The sequence below is a fragment of the Notamacropus eugenii genome, chromosome 5, assembly GCF_028372415.1.
Source record: "Notamacropus eugenii isolate mMacEug1 chromosome 5, mMacEug1.pri_v2, whole genome shotgun sequence".
NCBI classification, from domain to species: Eukaryota; Metazoa; Chordata; class Mammalia; order Diprotodontia; family Macropodidae; genus Notamacropus; species Notamacropus eugenii.
Window position 1 is genome coordinate 276,484,440 of NC_092876.1, and position 16,261 is coordinate 276,500,700.

The window sequence follows — 16,261 nt, forward strand, 5'->3', positions numbered from 1 at the left end:
GACCATACTTTCTTAGCCTTGTGACCACTGGAAAATCACTTGACTTTAAGCCTCTGTTTCTTCATTCACAAAATGGGGGTGATTCATTCCACTACCAACCTCACCAGACTGTGATCAGGACAGTTACTATAAAGTAAAGTGGTATGTAAATGTATTTATTATGTAAAAACCACTATCCTACTCATACTCCACGAACTTGAAACAAGAACTAAATACATTACCCCTACCTTCAAATTAATCTCAATTATTTTAATATGGTTTAGAATAAGCTTTATTTTCCAGCATTTTCATCATCTGAATCTTCTCCTACTTCTTTGGAACCATTCTTCTCCTTAAAACTTTTTTCTATTTTGGCATTCATGACACTGCACTAATTCAATTACTCCTACCTACCTATTTGGCCATTCATTCTTTGTCTTGTTTTTGGTTGACTTGTCTTCCAGCTCCTATCCCTAAGGATAGGTTGCATTCCCTGAGGGCTACTCTTCATTCCTATGTTCTCCCTAGGAAAACACAATCTCTGTCATTTCTGTGAGGAAAGGGATGGTTCTCCAAGTCCCCTATCTCTATCTCCAGTACTGATCTCACACCTAAGGTCTGCACTTATCTTACTCACAACTGTCTCCTCAGACTAGCCCTTGGAAGACATCATTCTGGAAAACAACCCCAATGGAAATGGAGCCCTATAACTGGTTCTACAGGTACCCAATTCCAACATTTCAAACACTGAACTCATTATCTCCCACCCTACTATATAATTTCCCCATTTCTATGATGGACCTATCATTTTTCAAGTGTTTCTGGCTTAAACTGGTAAAGATATTTTAGACTCAACTTCTTACACTCCATCCGCTATTGAGTCCTACCTCACATCTTCTTCTAAAATGTTTGCTAACATATTAAAATGGCTTTTATGTTCACGTTTATGTTTAACATGTCTCCAATCTGTCACTTCCTTTCCTCTCAATGTTACCACCCTAGTCGTTGCCCAGAGCTACAAACAGAAAATTTAGGTTCCCAAAGTAGTAATGGGGCACTTCAAACTATCCATGGAAGATACAGAATCTTCTTTCCAGCAATGCCATTTCCTGGGTGAGCTGTCAGCCATAAGATCATAAAATTATATCTAGCACGAGAAAGAACATTAGATATCATCTATTCTAATCCCTTGTAATTTTACAAATGAGGAAGCTGAAACCCAAAAAGGCTACACAACTTGTCCAAGGGTCACACAGACAAGACGAAACAGAACTAGTCTTTGAACTTAGTAAAGTGTCTGGTACCTAGTAAGTGCTGAATAAATGCTTACTGACTAACTGAATGACCGTAACTGCAAGATCAGGTCTTTTTCAATTTCAATTTTTTTCAACTACTGCCTCCCAGTAGTAATGCAATATACTAAGCACCACTGAAAACCATTATTGACCGACTTAGATTGCCCCCCTTCCTGTTATTTAGCATAAAAAGATCTCAGGAAGTAGTCTGAGAAAGATGCAAAATAGGTGCTGCTATTCTGGAAACACTAGAGCTATAATGGCCATTAATTACCATGGCCTCACTTCTGTAGGTGTCTTCCTCCTTCATAGGTAACCTGAGCGTCAGAAGAAAGAACTTTTCTATACAGTTCAATGCCTTTGAACTAACCAGGGTTGGTCCAGGCTCCTCACTCATCAGGCCATGCTTTAATTACAGCAATAGTTCTCATTCAGGAATTCTTAACTTAGGGGTCCATGGCCATTCATGGATAAATTTCAGGTAGTCCATGAACTTGGATGGGAAAATTTATTTTCACAACTGAAATTTACCATTTCCCCCAATTATGCACCTGAAGAAAAAGAACAACATTATTCTGAGAAGGGGTTCATGGACTTCACCAGGCTGCCAATGAGGTCCAGGACACAAAAAAGGTTACGAACTCTTTTCCAATCATCTCTTCTGCAAACCATTATACACTCTGTGATTAATCTTCCTACAATTCCTCTCCTAAATAACTTTTTTATTGTAAACCTAGAGAGAGCTCAACAAATAATCAAATAAGCAACAAATCAAGAAATAAAACTCCAAATACAACTTTAAATTCCAAACCACATACATTTTGGTAAAAATATTAACTTTGACCCAAAAAATTACTTTTTCTTTCCCCATCTCTTTTCCATCTGTGTACTTATATGTTTTATTGGGACTATCCTTTAAAGGGTCATGGGGGTATCCCCATGTCAGTCACTTGCTTAAAAACTGTGAGTTATCCTCCCAGTTCCTTCAGGATAAAGTCCAGATTTCTAAGATGGGCTGGCAAGTCATCTCATCCCACCCCACCTTTTTCCAGACTTCTCCTACTACTCATCGGGAACTCTTAGAACCGTCTTATAAAAAGGTACTAATATGATTCCCACCTTTGCTCATGCTGTTCTCTATCCTCCTTGCTTCACTCAGAACATCCTAGTACTTAGTAGAGTTCCCGGCACAAAGTAAGTGGTTAATAAAAAATAATTAAGTAAATAATATTCACATAGCACTATGCTAAGCCCTTTACAACTATTATCTCATCACAACAACCCTGGAAGGTAGGGGCTATTATAACTCCCATTTTACAGATCAGGAAACTAAAGTAAACAGAAATTATGCTAATGGTCATACTGTTAGTAAGTATCTGAGGCTGAATTTGAACTCAGGTTTTCCTGACTCCAGGTTCACTGTACCACCTAGCTCCCTAATAGATCTTCATTGATTGACTGATTTCCATTCCACCTTGTCCAATCCTATCTATTCTCAAAGCTCCAGATGGTCCTCCCTCTTCCAGTGAAGAATCCCTCCAGCCCACAATGATCTCCTCCTTCAAACTCCAATGACATTTTTGGGGGCCTATAATATTTTCTCACCCCTGTACTATTGTACTATTGATGATTTCATGTGTCTATGTTTGATCTCTCTGATTAAACTACAAGTTTTCTGAGGACAGAGTACATGGCTTACACATTTCATGTATTCTTTATCTTAGTATAATATCCTACTTCCTAACTGCTCCACCAACCAGCTGAGGCAGCTCAGTGCCACAGGAGATAGAACATGGGCCATGAGGCAAGAACACCTGAGTTCAAATTCAGTCTCAGACACTTAAAAGCTGTGTGACCCTGGCAAGTCACTTAACCTCTTGCCTTAGTTTTCTCAAATGTAAAATGAGGATGATATCAGAACCTACCTCACAAGGTTTTTGTGAGGATCAAAGGTGATAACATTTGTAAAACACTTACCTCAGTGTCTTGTACATAGTAGGTACTATATAAATGCTTATTCCTCTTCCAATACTGGTCACGTGGTAAAACCTCAATGATGACCTAGCAGAGTTGGTCTTGTTCAGTGTCCAACCATCTGATGTGATTGCAGGACCATCAGGAAAGTCTTTCTTCCCCCAAAAAATGTCTTTCTCCCTCCTAATTACCAATGTCCAAAGTTCTACCCTAAGAATTTCACTCTTATGACTTATAGTTTTGCCACATGTTAAAATACAACAACCCCTGAGAAGGACAACCCATTAGACTTTATAAGCTATTTACACATATTACATTATGAAAATGAACTTATCTAATTCTTTCCAGACAGCAAGTTTTACAGAAGGAGGAAAAATGGGGGTGGGGAGGGAAGACTGTATGCTTATGTTACAGAGGTTTGAAAACTGAGACAGAAAAGGATTGGTGGCACCAAAACACAATTCATACACTTCACAATTATACTTAAGGCTGGCCCCATCTGGTCAACTAAAATGAATGGGAATAACTTCTGCATTAGACACAGCACTAATCACAGGTTACCTTTGTGGTATTGTGAGGGTTGCAAGCTCTAGGAAAAGGCCCCAGCACCTTTCAAATCCATCAGGCTGGGGCCTATAGCACAAGTAGTTCTGTCTTGCTACAGCTCCCTGCTCTTTAATATTAAAAAAGTTTAAATTTCTCCTTCTTTCTCATCAAGGTGGTCCTCAATGTTCATATTTAACCGGGATAAACATGTCAAAGGCAGGTATGGAGAGTCACATAATAAGATTCTCCCTGATGGCCCTATAAGATACTTCGTCAGAAACTGTGTGGTTTTTCTCAGGAAGTATCATGTCTAGTAGAACAATGTGATGTCCCTGGGTGCAAACAAACATAATGAACATAATAAGAGGCACCATTTCCTTCCTGGGGAGTTCAAGGTGTGAGAGAACAGACAGCTACCACCAAGGAAGTAGAAACTCCCTCTTGGCCATGTTTCCTCCTAGACTTCTGCATAACAGCCCAGTGCCAGCACACTCTATGGCCATAGAGCCATTGCATCCCATCTCTGAATCTCTACCAGTCATGAAGCTACTCAGACCTGAGCAACAGAAGCGTGGGGAGGATGAATGCAGCAAGTGTAGTGGATATGCATTTGCTCTTCTCTAGGTAGGACTTTCAGTCAATATTAACAAAGGAGCAATGTGGAATGGTAGAGAAAATGCTAAACTTTGAGTCACATCTCTGGGCTGTGTTTCATGAGGACACTGCACTAAGGGGCTCTGAGGTCCCTGGTAACTCTAAATCTGCGGAATTCCCATCCCATCCCACTTGTAGCACCTAAATGTTGTCCCTAGGCTTCTCCTCCCTTCCTGCATTCCTCTTGATCTCTAAAATCTTTGTGTACACATACACACACACACACACACACATACACACACACACACACATGCACACACGCACGCACACACATACACACAATATCCCTCCCAAACTAACCCCTGCTTCTGTCCCTTCACTCTATCCACTCCAGGCCTACTCCTTGCCCTTCCATCTCAGAAAAACAGAAAAAAAATTCCAAATATCTATTATATAGGAATGCACTATGGAAAGGTTCTATGACCCAAAGAGATAAGGAAGCCAGAAATGCAGCCTGCTCCTAGAGTCTCATACAAAGCTATAAATCAATGGAGTACATTGAAATGCTAACACAGAGCTCCACTGGTCCGTGGAACTTGGAGCTACTAGCATTTCCCCAATACTGTTGGAGCAAAAAGTCACCTCACCAAGCCCTCCCTCCAATTCCAACAAACCCTGAAGTGCCAACTCTGTACAAGGCCATGGGCTAGGTACTAGGGATACAGAGATAAGAGAGATCACAGAACATGCCCTCAAGAGCATCAATCTAAGGGGAGAAAGAATAAACATGATTTTTCTCTTTTCAGTCCTGTTCATGACTTTCTTTAGACTTCAAAACCATGGCCTCTCTACTACTGGTTCATCCTGGAAGTTCCCTCAGAGTCAGGGCCTCCTTGCCCTGGAATAGGCTACTGTGCTCCTAGCCCAGTCCTCTACAAGGCCTGACTCCCTTCTCCCACCAGTGAGTTCTTCCTGCAGCTTCCATGTTGTGGAATGACCCACAGGTCTCCATTCATTCTCTGAATTTCAAAACCATGCCCCCAGTCAGGTACCATCTCTCCCAAAACCGGCCCATAGTACGTGGGCAGGGACTAACCTTCTTTTTGCTTGTATTTGTATCACCAGGACTCAGAAAAGTACCTGACACATATTAAATACTTAATACATGCTTGTTTCTTTCCTGCCTTCCTTCCTTCTTATACAAATGTGTATGATACAAGGGAAAATGTGATTAGTGCAAAGGGGGGATCCTAGAAAAGTGCAATGAGAAATGAGAAGATGGAGAAATCAATTTTAGCCGGGGTCAGAGTCCAAGAAGGCTTTATGAAAGAAATGGCACCTGAATCAGGTATTTACGTAAGGGACTTCAATAGGTAAAGGTGGTGGGCATGGGAGACAATTTATTCTATCTAGTCATAGGGCACTATGATAAAGGATGGAGTAGGAAGAGAGCAGGATAAGAAAGGAAATGGTGAGAAGTTCAGTATAGCCAGGGCAGACTGTCCATCTCCAATACAGAAACATGAGTTAAGACTAGCCACTGGTGTCAGAATGTGGAAGGCCTTGAACATCAGTTAAGGAATGTGTGTGTGTGTGTGTGTTTCTATAAAATATGAAAAAATATGTATATACATACATATTTTTAATGTAACTACATCTTTTTTTAATCTGGTAAAGAAATTTTTCACAATAAAAATATAATTAAAAACTGGTTCATCAAAGTCATTTATTTCTTAAGTAAAATCAGTCCAAAGTCTGCTTCAAAAGCAAAGCCCTTAGGATAGTCAGATGAGAAAACAGGAGAAAAAAAAGAACCAACGGCCTAGTCTGCAATATACAATATCTGCTGGTTTGATTTTTCTTTCCATGCAAAAAACAGGGCCTGGGGTTAGTCAATGAGGAATGGATTACTGCAGTGAACAAAGGAACATCAAAAGTGGCTCTGAATGAAAAACAACAAAAATACAGTCAGAGAAGACTGTAACTAATTCACTGAATGCTGACCTATTCTATTCACCACTTTGTCAACGCCGGTTCAGATTTACAGTTGCTGTGAGAAAAACACTTTGTAAACCTTATGGCCCTAAAGAAATATGGACAACACTAGCAAATAAGATAATCATTATCATAATTATTACCCCCCCAGAAGGTAATCAGTGAAGTGGAGGATTTTCTGTGGGCTTTCTTTGCATTAGAAATTCTGATTAGTGCCATGGCATCACCATACTGTGGGCCAGTCTTACAAACAACGCCTCCTCCATAATAAATGATCCCCTCGATAAGCAAGTATTAGCAGAGTCTCAGGGACCTTGGCTTCACCACCCGCCCCCAAAATGTTTCAACACATTTGTTTTCCCATAACAACAGTTCTTTCTTCCCTAAACAGGGTCCACTAAAGCAATGCTCTGTGGCTGCTACTTCCTTACCCGTCTGTTGTCTGCTGGGCTGTGGTAGAATTGGGCAATCACCGCTTCACTGTTGTTTCCCACACCAAAGTTGAATTTCTCCGATATTTTCTGGAATGATTTCCCATAATCATAAGACACGTAAACCTGGAAAGTGAGGGTAGAGGGAGAGAGGGGAGAAAGAATTACAAGAGATCCAACAGAGAAATCCCTCCCTCTGGCTCCACTTTCAAACTGTCTTGTTGCAGATTCTGAATATGGTAACAATTATGTCTCAATGGCATAATGAAATTATAGGTGTCACCAAATAATGTTAACAAGGAAAGAACCAGTCCACTTCTGTGTCTGTCCCCAGGCATGTGGGGGGCAGATGACTTGAGTTCTGTACCAGCTGCCTGGGATGGAGGCATGGTTACCCAAGGACAACACAACCTGCTTGAGAAGGGGGCCAACATAACTGAAGCCATGTTACCCACCTTACACTCATGACTGATTCTAATGGGTTCAAATTAAATCCAGAGGTCTGATCTGCCAGGAAGGACTAACAATGTATCCAGTCTGTCAGGGATCCACTACTACAACAAAGGTCTCTAACATACTGCCTATTTCCCCACCTTCTGGGAAGCTCTACTTTTGGGCTGTGTAGGAAGGCTGGGAAGAAAAACCAGCTTCAAGAGAAAGGCAAGAGGAGAAGGAGAGGGGGGACAGGAGAGGAAGGTGGAGAGGAGGAGGAAAAGGAGGGGAGAGGAGGGGAGAAGAAAATCGAAGAGGAGTACTGCTATATATTTTTCCTTATTACAGTAAGAAAATTTTTAAATTTACACATAAATGTCTTATAAATTCCAGCTCCTAATGCTCTTATGATTCCTCAAGAAGAATGTGGAATTGTAATTGACATTCAACAAGAATCTACTGAGGGCCTACTATGTACAAGACACTACGATAAACACCAAGGATACAAAATTTAAAAATGACAGTCCTTGACCTCAAAGAGGGGGTGGGAGGTAGGGGTGGCTGAGAAAGCAACATGTTCACCAATGAGTATCACACAGGTCAGGGTGTAAAACGAACAGAAGAGACACTCAACATAAGTACTTTCACATGCGTTGCTGGGAAAATGTAACATGTTCACCAATTAGGCGTGATACCGAGGTAGGGTGTAACTGTAACAAAGGAGAGAGTCAACATATACTTTTGTCAATTTGTTACTAATCCCAAAAGACACCGAGGCCAGGATATAGATGGTATGATGGAAGTGGTCACTACCACACACCATTCTAAGCCTATCGACACCTTCCTAGCCATGAAAAGTCCAACAAGAGTAATAAAAGCAATGGTTTAGACAAATCAGACACATATATAATCAACTCAAGATCACTTGTTTTAGTTTACCTTCAAATATCTCATGGGGAATAAAAAGGTTCCTAAAGGGCACTTCCAAACTGTCCTACTGCAGGTTCTGAATGTGCTAACAATTATGTCTCAACAGCATAATGAAATTATAGGTGTCACCAGATAATGTTAACAAGTCCACCTCTGTGACTGTCCCCAGTCATGTCGGGGAGCAGATTATTTGCGTTCTGTGCCAGAGAAATGGACAGTATGTTAGAGACCTTGGTGTGGTAGTGGAGACCTGACATACTGGAGGCATTTCCCAGAGGCCACAGGGGTCCTGGGGGGGGGGGGGGAGGGGGGGGAGTGTCAGCCATAACCCTCAGCCACTACTATCTATTAGGCATAAAGGTTAATCTAATCACAACAAAGGCATCTGCCCTTAAAGGATTCTAACCTAAACAGGAATCCAGGCCCCAAAAAGCAAGGGGAACCTTTCAACTACAGACCAGGAAGTAGGTGATTTAACAACAGAAACTGAAGTGGTTTATTTTTTTTTCTAAATTGTGAAACTTTACACAGAAGCTTAGGACAAATTATTAGGAAGCAGAATAGAAGTTCTATTTGAAGGCAAAAGGATATAGTGAAACTCAATCTTTTCTTGTTCCCTTTTACCCAGTATTACACTTCAGACACTGAATGACTTCAGAGAGACTGCATGCTGCTTTATTTCTCAGCAGGAAAATATGAGGGAAAAAATGAGTTTTTCAAAAGGGAAAGTTACTTTCATTTACTTATTCAGAGATGCCTAGCAAACTGTACTCTTGAGAGTGGACACAGTTCTGCCTTTGGAGTCAGGTTCAAATACCTTTGTCTTCTAAAGACAGTCAAGTCACTTACCCTCTCTGGGCCTCAGTTTCCTCATCTGTAAATAAGAGGGTTGAACTAGGTGGGGCACCTCTAACCCTTCTGGATCTAAATATAAACCTATGATCCCTACACCTTCCTTTAAAGTGTACTCTTTCAAATGATACATTGGTAGGGAGATGTGACAACTTAAGAAAAAGCTGTAGTTCAAAATTAGTCATAAAACTATGGTGCTAGAAGGTCCTAACATCATCATCGTCATCGTCATCATCACTAGCAAAACAACAACACAGAGGGCTTCAACAACCCTTTTGAAGTACGAGAGGATTAAGCTGACAGTGTCAAATGCCACAGAGAAGTCAAGAAGATTGAGATTTTTTTTAAAGGCCATTAGAGAATTAAGGGAATCCATAGTTAACAATGAAGAGAACACATCTCCAGGTATAGCACTAGCTTCCTGAAGGACATCTCTATCTGTCTCAGACTTCCCCCAGTTACTGCTGCATCTTTGTAGCTCTGTCTAGCATACAGAGCTTTACACATAGCAGACTCCTAAAAATGTTTCTTGAAAAAATTTTCTGCTGCTAAATATATTTTTCCTTCCTGACTGACCCTTATACCTAGATACAATACAATTGGTGTGTGACCCTTTGGCCAGTTTTGTAACAAGAACTATCAACCACATGAACCAGACTAGATTTTCTCTGGTCATACAATATGTCACATGGGACAGAATCAAACATCTACTGTTCTGTTTTAATACACTTGCCACAGAAGGAAATCTCAGGTCTTGGTCTTTATGAATAAGACATTTGTATGTTACCCAACACCGACTTTATTCTTTTAAGGTACCCAAAAATTCAATGAGGAGGTGATGACTGTTTCCAGTATTTTTCCACAAGATAAAAGTGAAACTTACAGGTCTTTGGCTTCCAGAATAATATAGTTGCAAAGTACAGGCACCACACTGCCCTTCTTCAGTATCTGAGAATCAACTGCATATATTCTTTTTAACCTCCACTTTAATTACTGTTGGGAATTAATAAACTTTTCTTTCAGGTTACTGTGAAAGGAAAGTTTCCTAACTTCTTTTGACACCACCAGCCCCTGGTTCTAAGTCACAATTCATTAAAAAAAATAACACCAAAAAAGAAGCATTTCCAGATAGTACACAAAATTGTCTATGAAAATGTGGAACCACATTTCATGCTGCTTTTCAAAACAGTACATAATAAATTCAACACTACTTTCTTTTTATTAAATTTTATTTTTTTCAATGAACAAAAATCCATCTTCTCTCCTGCCCATTCTGTCTTCCACTATTTTAAAAGAAAAAGAAAACCCTTTCTTAAAAATATGCAGAGTCAAGTATAACAAATTCTCACATTGGACACGTCTGAAAAATATTTATCACTCTATATCCTGAGTTGACTACCTCTGAAAGGAGGTAGGTAGCATGCTTCATCACTGGTACTCTGGAATGATGGTTGTATTCAATGGCATTAAGTCATTTTGAAGATTAGTGCTTCATAATATATTTTGAGATCTGGGACTAAACTCCCTTATTTCTCACTTTTATTTTTACCATTATTTCCTTTGAGATTCTTGCCTTTTTGTTCCCCTATATGAAGTTTGGTTTTAGGGAAGGGGATCTGGAGCTCTATAAAGCAACCCTTTGGTAATTTGATTGGTATAGAATAGACTAAGTAAATTAATTTAGGCAGTACTGTCACTTTTATTACATAGGCTCAGCCCATCCATGAGGAAGAAGTATTTTTCCAATTATTGGGATGTGTCTTTATTTCTATAAAAAGTGTTTCCATTTGAATGGTCCTGGGTATTACTCCTTTGGAAGTTAAAATGTGATTTATTCAATTTCTTTTTCTGAGATTAAGTTGTTTAACTTCAATTTCTTGTTCTGTTAATCTGAGTATTTTATATCTTTTAAAATAACTATCCATTTCTTTTAAAGTTCCTAGCATTTTCTGGAATATAGTTGGGTAAAATAGTGTCTAATAATATCCTTTATTTCTTCTTATGTTCTGATTTCTTCTTTTTTCATTTTTGATAGTGGTAATTTTAATCGAATTAACTAATGACATTTCCCCCCAAAAAACAGCTCCTTCTGTTTGTAATTTATTTTTTTTAGTTTTCAATTTTATTAATCTCTTCTTTGACTTATAAAGTTTATACATTAGTATTTAATCATGTTGAAGTTTTTTAGTTTTCTACACCTTATTTTTCTTTTGGTACATTCCCAATTCACTGACTTGTTTTCTCTCCTTTGTTGTTAAAAAGTATTTAGAGATGTGAATTTTCCTCTAAGGACTACTTTGGTTGCATCACCAAACTCTGGTATTTTGTCTCATCCTTCTGGTCTTTAATAAAACTGTTTATCATTTCTATGATTTGTTCTTTGACACAAAAATACTTCAGTATTAAATTATTTCTAGTTGATTTTAATCTTTTTTCAATGACTTAAACATAATTTTATTGCATTGAGGTCAGTAAATGATATATTTAATATAACTGCTTTTATGCACTTGACTTTAATGCCCTAAAACATAGTCAATTTTTGTAAAGATGATATATACATGTGAGTGATTTATCTGTATACACTTCCTTTTCACTGTCATTAAATAAAATTTCTAGAGATCTATCATATCTAACTTCTAAAGTTCTATTCAAGTCTTTTAACTTCTTTCTTGCTTTTTGTTTTTGTTTTTCGCTTTTTGTTTTTGTTTTTTGCTTCTTGTTTTTGTTTTTTTAAGATGTATCTACCACTGAAAACAGTACGCTGATTTCTATCACATTTATAGTTCTGTTCTATATTTCTCTCAGTGATTAATTTAGCTTTTCTTTTTAGTATTCAATGCTAGCCATTCAGTGCATACACATTAAGTACTGAAATTAATTCATTGTATGTGGTATATTTCAGCAAAATGTAATTACTATTTATCTCTTACTCAAGTCTATTCTTGCTACAATTTTGCCTAAGATCATGATTACTACTCCTACTTTTTTAAGTTCAGCTAAAGCACAAGAGATTTTACTCCAGTTCCTTGTGTTAAACGTGTATAAATCTGATGTATCAAGTGTGCTTCCTGTAAACAGCATAACGCAAGATTCTACTTTCTAATATATTATGCTGTCTTCTTCTGTTTTATGAAATGAGTTCATCCCACTCACAATTATGATCATGATTTATATATCTCTCTCCATCTTATTCTTTCACACTATTTTCCTCTCTTTGTTCCCAACCAACGCTTCACAAAGAAGAAGGCAAGGTAAGCTCTGTGCTCCACACCAATGAACTTACACTTACCCATCTTCTCTTCCCCTCACCCAGACTCCGATCACAGATCTCTTTTCTTCCTTTGTCACCTCTAATATTTATATTGCTCAACCTCTCTGCAGCCTTTGACACTGTTGATCTTTCTCCCTCGATATCCTCTTCTCTCTAGGTTTTCAGGATATCATTCTCTCCTGGTTTTTCTCCTATCTATCTGAATCTCCTTTCCTGGACCCTAATTCAGATCATGCCTTCTACCTGTAGACGTGCCCCAGGGTTCTGTCCTAGGACTTCTTCTCTTCTCCCTTGATATCACTTGACTTGGTAATTAAATCCATGACAGCTGATTTAATTACCATCTTTATGCTGATGATTCTCAAATCTACCTTTCCTGTCTCATACTTTCTGCTGACTTGTAATCTCATATCTCCAAATGTCTTTCAGATATCTCAAATTGGATGTGCAGTAGACATCTTAAACTCACTACGTCCAAAACAGAACTCTCTATCTTTCCCCCTAAACTATCCCCACCTCCTATCTTTCCTATTTCTGTAGAGGACAACACCATCCTTTTAGTCCTTCAGGCTCACAATCTAGGAGTCATCCTGGATTCTTCACTATCTCCCACCTCCATATCCAAGCTGTTGCCAAGGCCACTGATTTTACCTTTGCAACAGCTCTCAAATATGCTTTCTTCTCTCCTCAGACACTGCCACCACCCTGGTGTAAGCCCTCATCATCTCATGCCTCGATTATTACTATAATCTGCTGGCGGGTCTGCCTCAAGTCTCTCCCCATTGTAATCCATATCCATACAGCTACTGAGATTTTCCTAAAGGGCAGGTCCAATCATGTCCCACACAACTCCCTACTCAATAAATTCCAGGGGTTCCTAACTGCCTCCAGGATCAAATACAAAATGCTCTGTTTGGCATTAAGAGGCCTTCATAGCCTAGCCCCAGCCTATCTTTCCAAACTTCTTACACTTTACTCCCCTACCAAATACTCTTTTCAATTCATCCCATGAACAAGACCCTTTTCTCAGCTCCAGGGATTTTCTCAGGCTCTCCCCCAGACCTGGAATGATATTCCTCCCCATTTCTCTGGCTTCCTTTAAGACCCAACTAAAATCCCATTTTTTAGCAGAAGCCTTTCCAACTCCTTCTAACTCTAGTGCCTTCCCTCTGTTAATTATTTCCTCTTTATCCTGTATATAGCTTGTTGGTACATGTTTGTTTGCTTTGTTGTCTCCCCTGAATTCCTCAAGGACGGCAACTGTCTTTTGCCTCTTTTTGTATCGCTAGTGTTTAATGAGCACAGTGCCCAGCACACAGAAGGCACTTAGTAAATATTCACTAACTAGATATTCAGTCAACTAAACTCTCTGAATTTAGGGTTTATCTTGCTTACAACTAATCTCTCCCTGAAAATGCCCGTCCTATTATTCCCCCCTTTCCCTGTTGCCTCCAATTTCCCTGTTGAATTGAATGTATTTCTCCATAAAACTCTTCTATGTGTTTGAGGGTGGGGCGGAAGATTCCTAGCCTCCTATGACCAAGCATTCAAATGAAAATGAGATTCCAGTGACATCTGTTCCCTCCAATCCTTCCTCATTTTTATAGACTTGCTCCCCTGAATCATGTGAGATAATTAGTACCCCTATTTTCCTCCTTTTCTTCTCTAGTATCCTCTTCCCCTTCCTTTCCCTTCTTCTTTAAATGTTATCAACACATAACAAAATTAATCCCACATCCTCTATCTTATTGACTCCCTCTATGAACTTGTATGACATGTGCGTTCTGAGGGGATACGTATCATTCTGTCCCAATCAGAATGTCAACATTTCATCTTTATAATATCCCTTTGGATGTTTCACTTGCACTTACCTTTTTATGTTTGCCTTTTTTTTTTTTATGTCTTCCTTAACCCTAGTGTTTATATTCACTTAGACCTAGTTGTTTTTTGTTTTTTTACCAGGAATGCTTAGAAGTCTTCTATTTCATTAAGAATCTACTTCCCCCTGTAAGAACACGCTCAGTTTTACTAGGTAAATTATTCTTCACTATAAGCCCCATCTCTCGCCTTTAGGAATATCCTATCTTCCATGCTCTCTGATCCTGTGACCCTGACTGACTATGGCTTCTCAGTACTTCACCCCTTTCTTTCTCGTTGCTTTCTGTAATTTTTTTTTTAACTTGGAAACTCTTAAGTTTTGGCTATGTCATTCCTGGGAGTTTTCCTTTGAGGTTTCTTTCGGGAGGTAATTGATGGATTTTTTTCCTGTTTTCATCTCTCCATTTCCTCATAATATGTCTGAGCAGCTTTCTTTCAAGATTTCTTGAAATACATTACCCAGACTCTCTTTTTGTCACAGCTCTCAGGTAGTCAAATGATTCTTAAATTATTTTTCACCAATATTTTTATTAGTTTTTTTAATGAGATATACTTTTTTGATTTTCTGTTTTAAAATTTGTCACATGGAGTCATTTAATTTCTATTTGATTCAGATTTTCAAAGAATATGTTACTTGGGTAAGGTTTCATATTTCTTGTGTTAAATGGCTAATTCTCTTTCAAATCTCTCCTCCATAGCTCTTCTTTCCTAATTCATCTATCCCTTTCATCTCACTTACAATATACTTTTAACTCTTCATTTCTTCTAGGAATTCTAGTTGATTATGGAGACAAGGTTTTTTGGGGGTTTTTTTTGAGAATTTGCTTATCAACATTTTGTAATTATTCTTCTCATCTAGTTTAGTCTTGGGCATCACTAGAATCATAAGAGCTCGTGATCTTTTTGTGTGTTTGTTTACTCAGCCTTACTTCCCAGATTAGGGCTCTGCACTGGGTTCTACACTCTTCTGAATGGACTACTGTAAGCTTGTCTTATCTGAGGCCATGCTACTATATTCTTCAGTTATTGTTTATAGGGCTTTTTAAGGATAACAGGGGCAACTTGAGCCAGGGAGTTGCAGACTTTCAGCAGGCACTATATGATCAAAGCAAGAGCGCAGCAATATTTTTTACTTCCTGGGCTTTTCAGGTTCCACACACAAGGTTATATCTAGTCAACACAACTGCAGGCTTGTCTCAGGTGGTGTTCCAGGAGACAATAGTTGGTCCCAGCCTGTCAGCTGAACAGGAGTGATCAAGTTCAGAGGAACTACACTAGGCCCAGGAATAAGTCTCTGATCTGCTATCTACATCGTGCTATTTGTCCAGCCCTTTTCAGAGCCCTTCAGGAGAACCCATGTTACAGGCCTATGCCATTGGCTCTAGACGACCCCACACATGGCCCATACGCTTTCTGTCTAGGGCCCACTTGGGGTGACCAATTATTAATCTTCTGTTTTTAGCTTAGAGCTAAATCCTCAGTCCATTCTGTGCAATGCTGAACTACTGCCTGTATGATCTAGTTCAGATAAGACTGAGGTTCTTCTGATGCCTGCTCCCCTCATACCTTTTTCCATATTTGTATACTCTTCTCATACTCCCAATTAAGAGGAATATCAAGTTCTATCCCTTCTTCCTCATTTCTACACAAATGTATCCCTTTTACTTTCCCTTCTTTTTCCCTTTCTTTAGTCCCTCAGAAAAGAACCAACCCATGGCCAGGTCTTCTGTTTTCTCTAGTTTAACTCCTTTAATACCCTCTTAGGGCAGCTACATGGCACAGTGGCCTGGACGCAGGAAAACCTGGGTTCAAAACTGGCCTCAGACACTCCCTAGCTCTTTGACCATGAGCAAGTCACTTAACTCTGTGTGCCACAGTTTCCTCACCTGTAAAACAAGCTGGAGAAGGAAATGTCAAACCACTCCAGTATCTTTGCCAAGAAAATCCCAAATGGAGTCATAAAGAGTCAGACACAAATGAAACAAATGAACAACACAAACATCTTCTGAAGACCTCAATGTTCTAAAGGAACTCTTGTTTCTTCTTCTCTTCTAGAAAGTTAACACTGCAGAAGCAAACAGCCC

General features: G+C 39.1%; 1 protein-coding gene across 1 annotated transcript in view; it reads right to left on the minus strand.

Annotated features, from left to right (window-relative positions):
* The window catches only part of SORL1 (sortilin related receptor 1), a 224,599-nt gene that overhangs the window by 171,670 nt on the left and 36,668 nt on the right, over positions 1-16,261 (minus strand). The window contains exon 3 of the mRNA XM_072612918.1: positions 6,815-6,940. Within this exon, the coding sequence (XP_072469019.1) occupies positions 6,815-6,940 (126 nt within the window). The remainder of the gene's footprint in view (positions 1-6,814; positions 6,941-16,261) is intronic.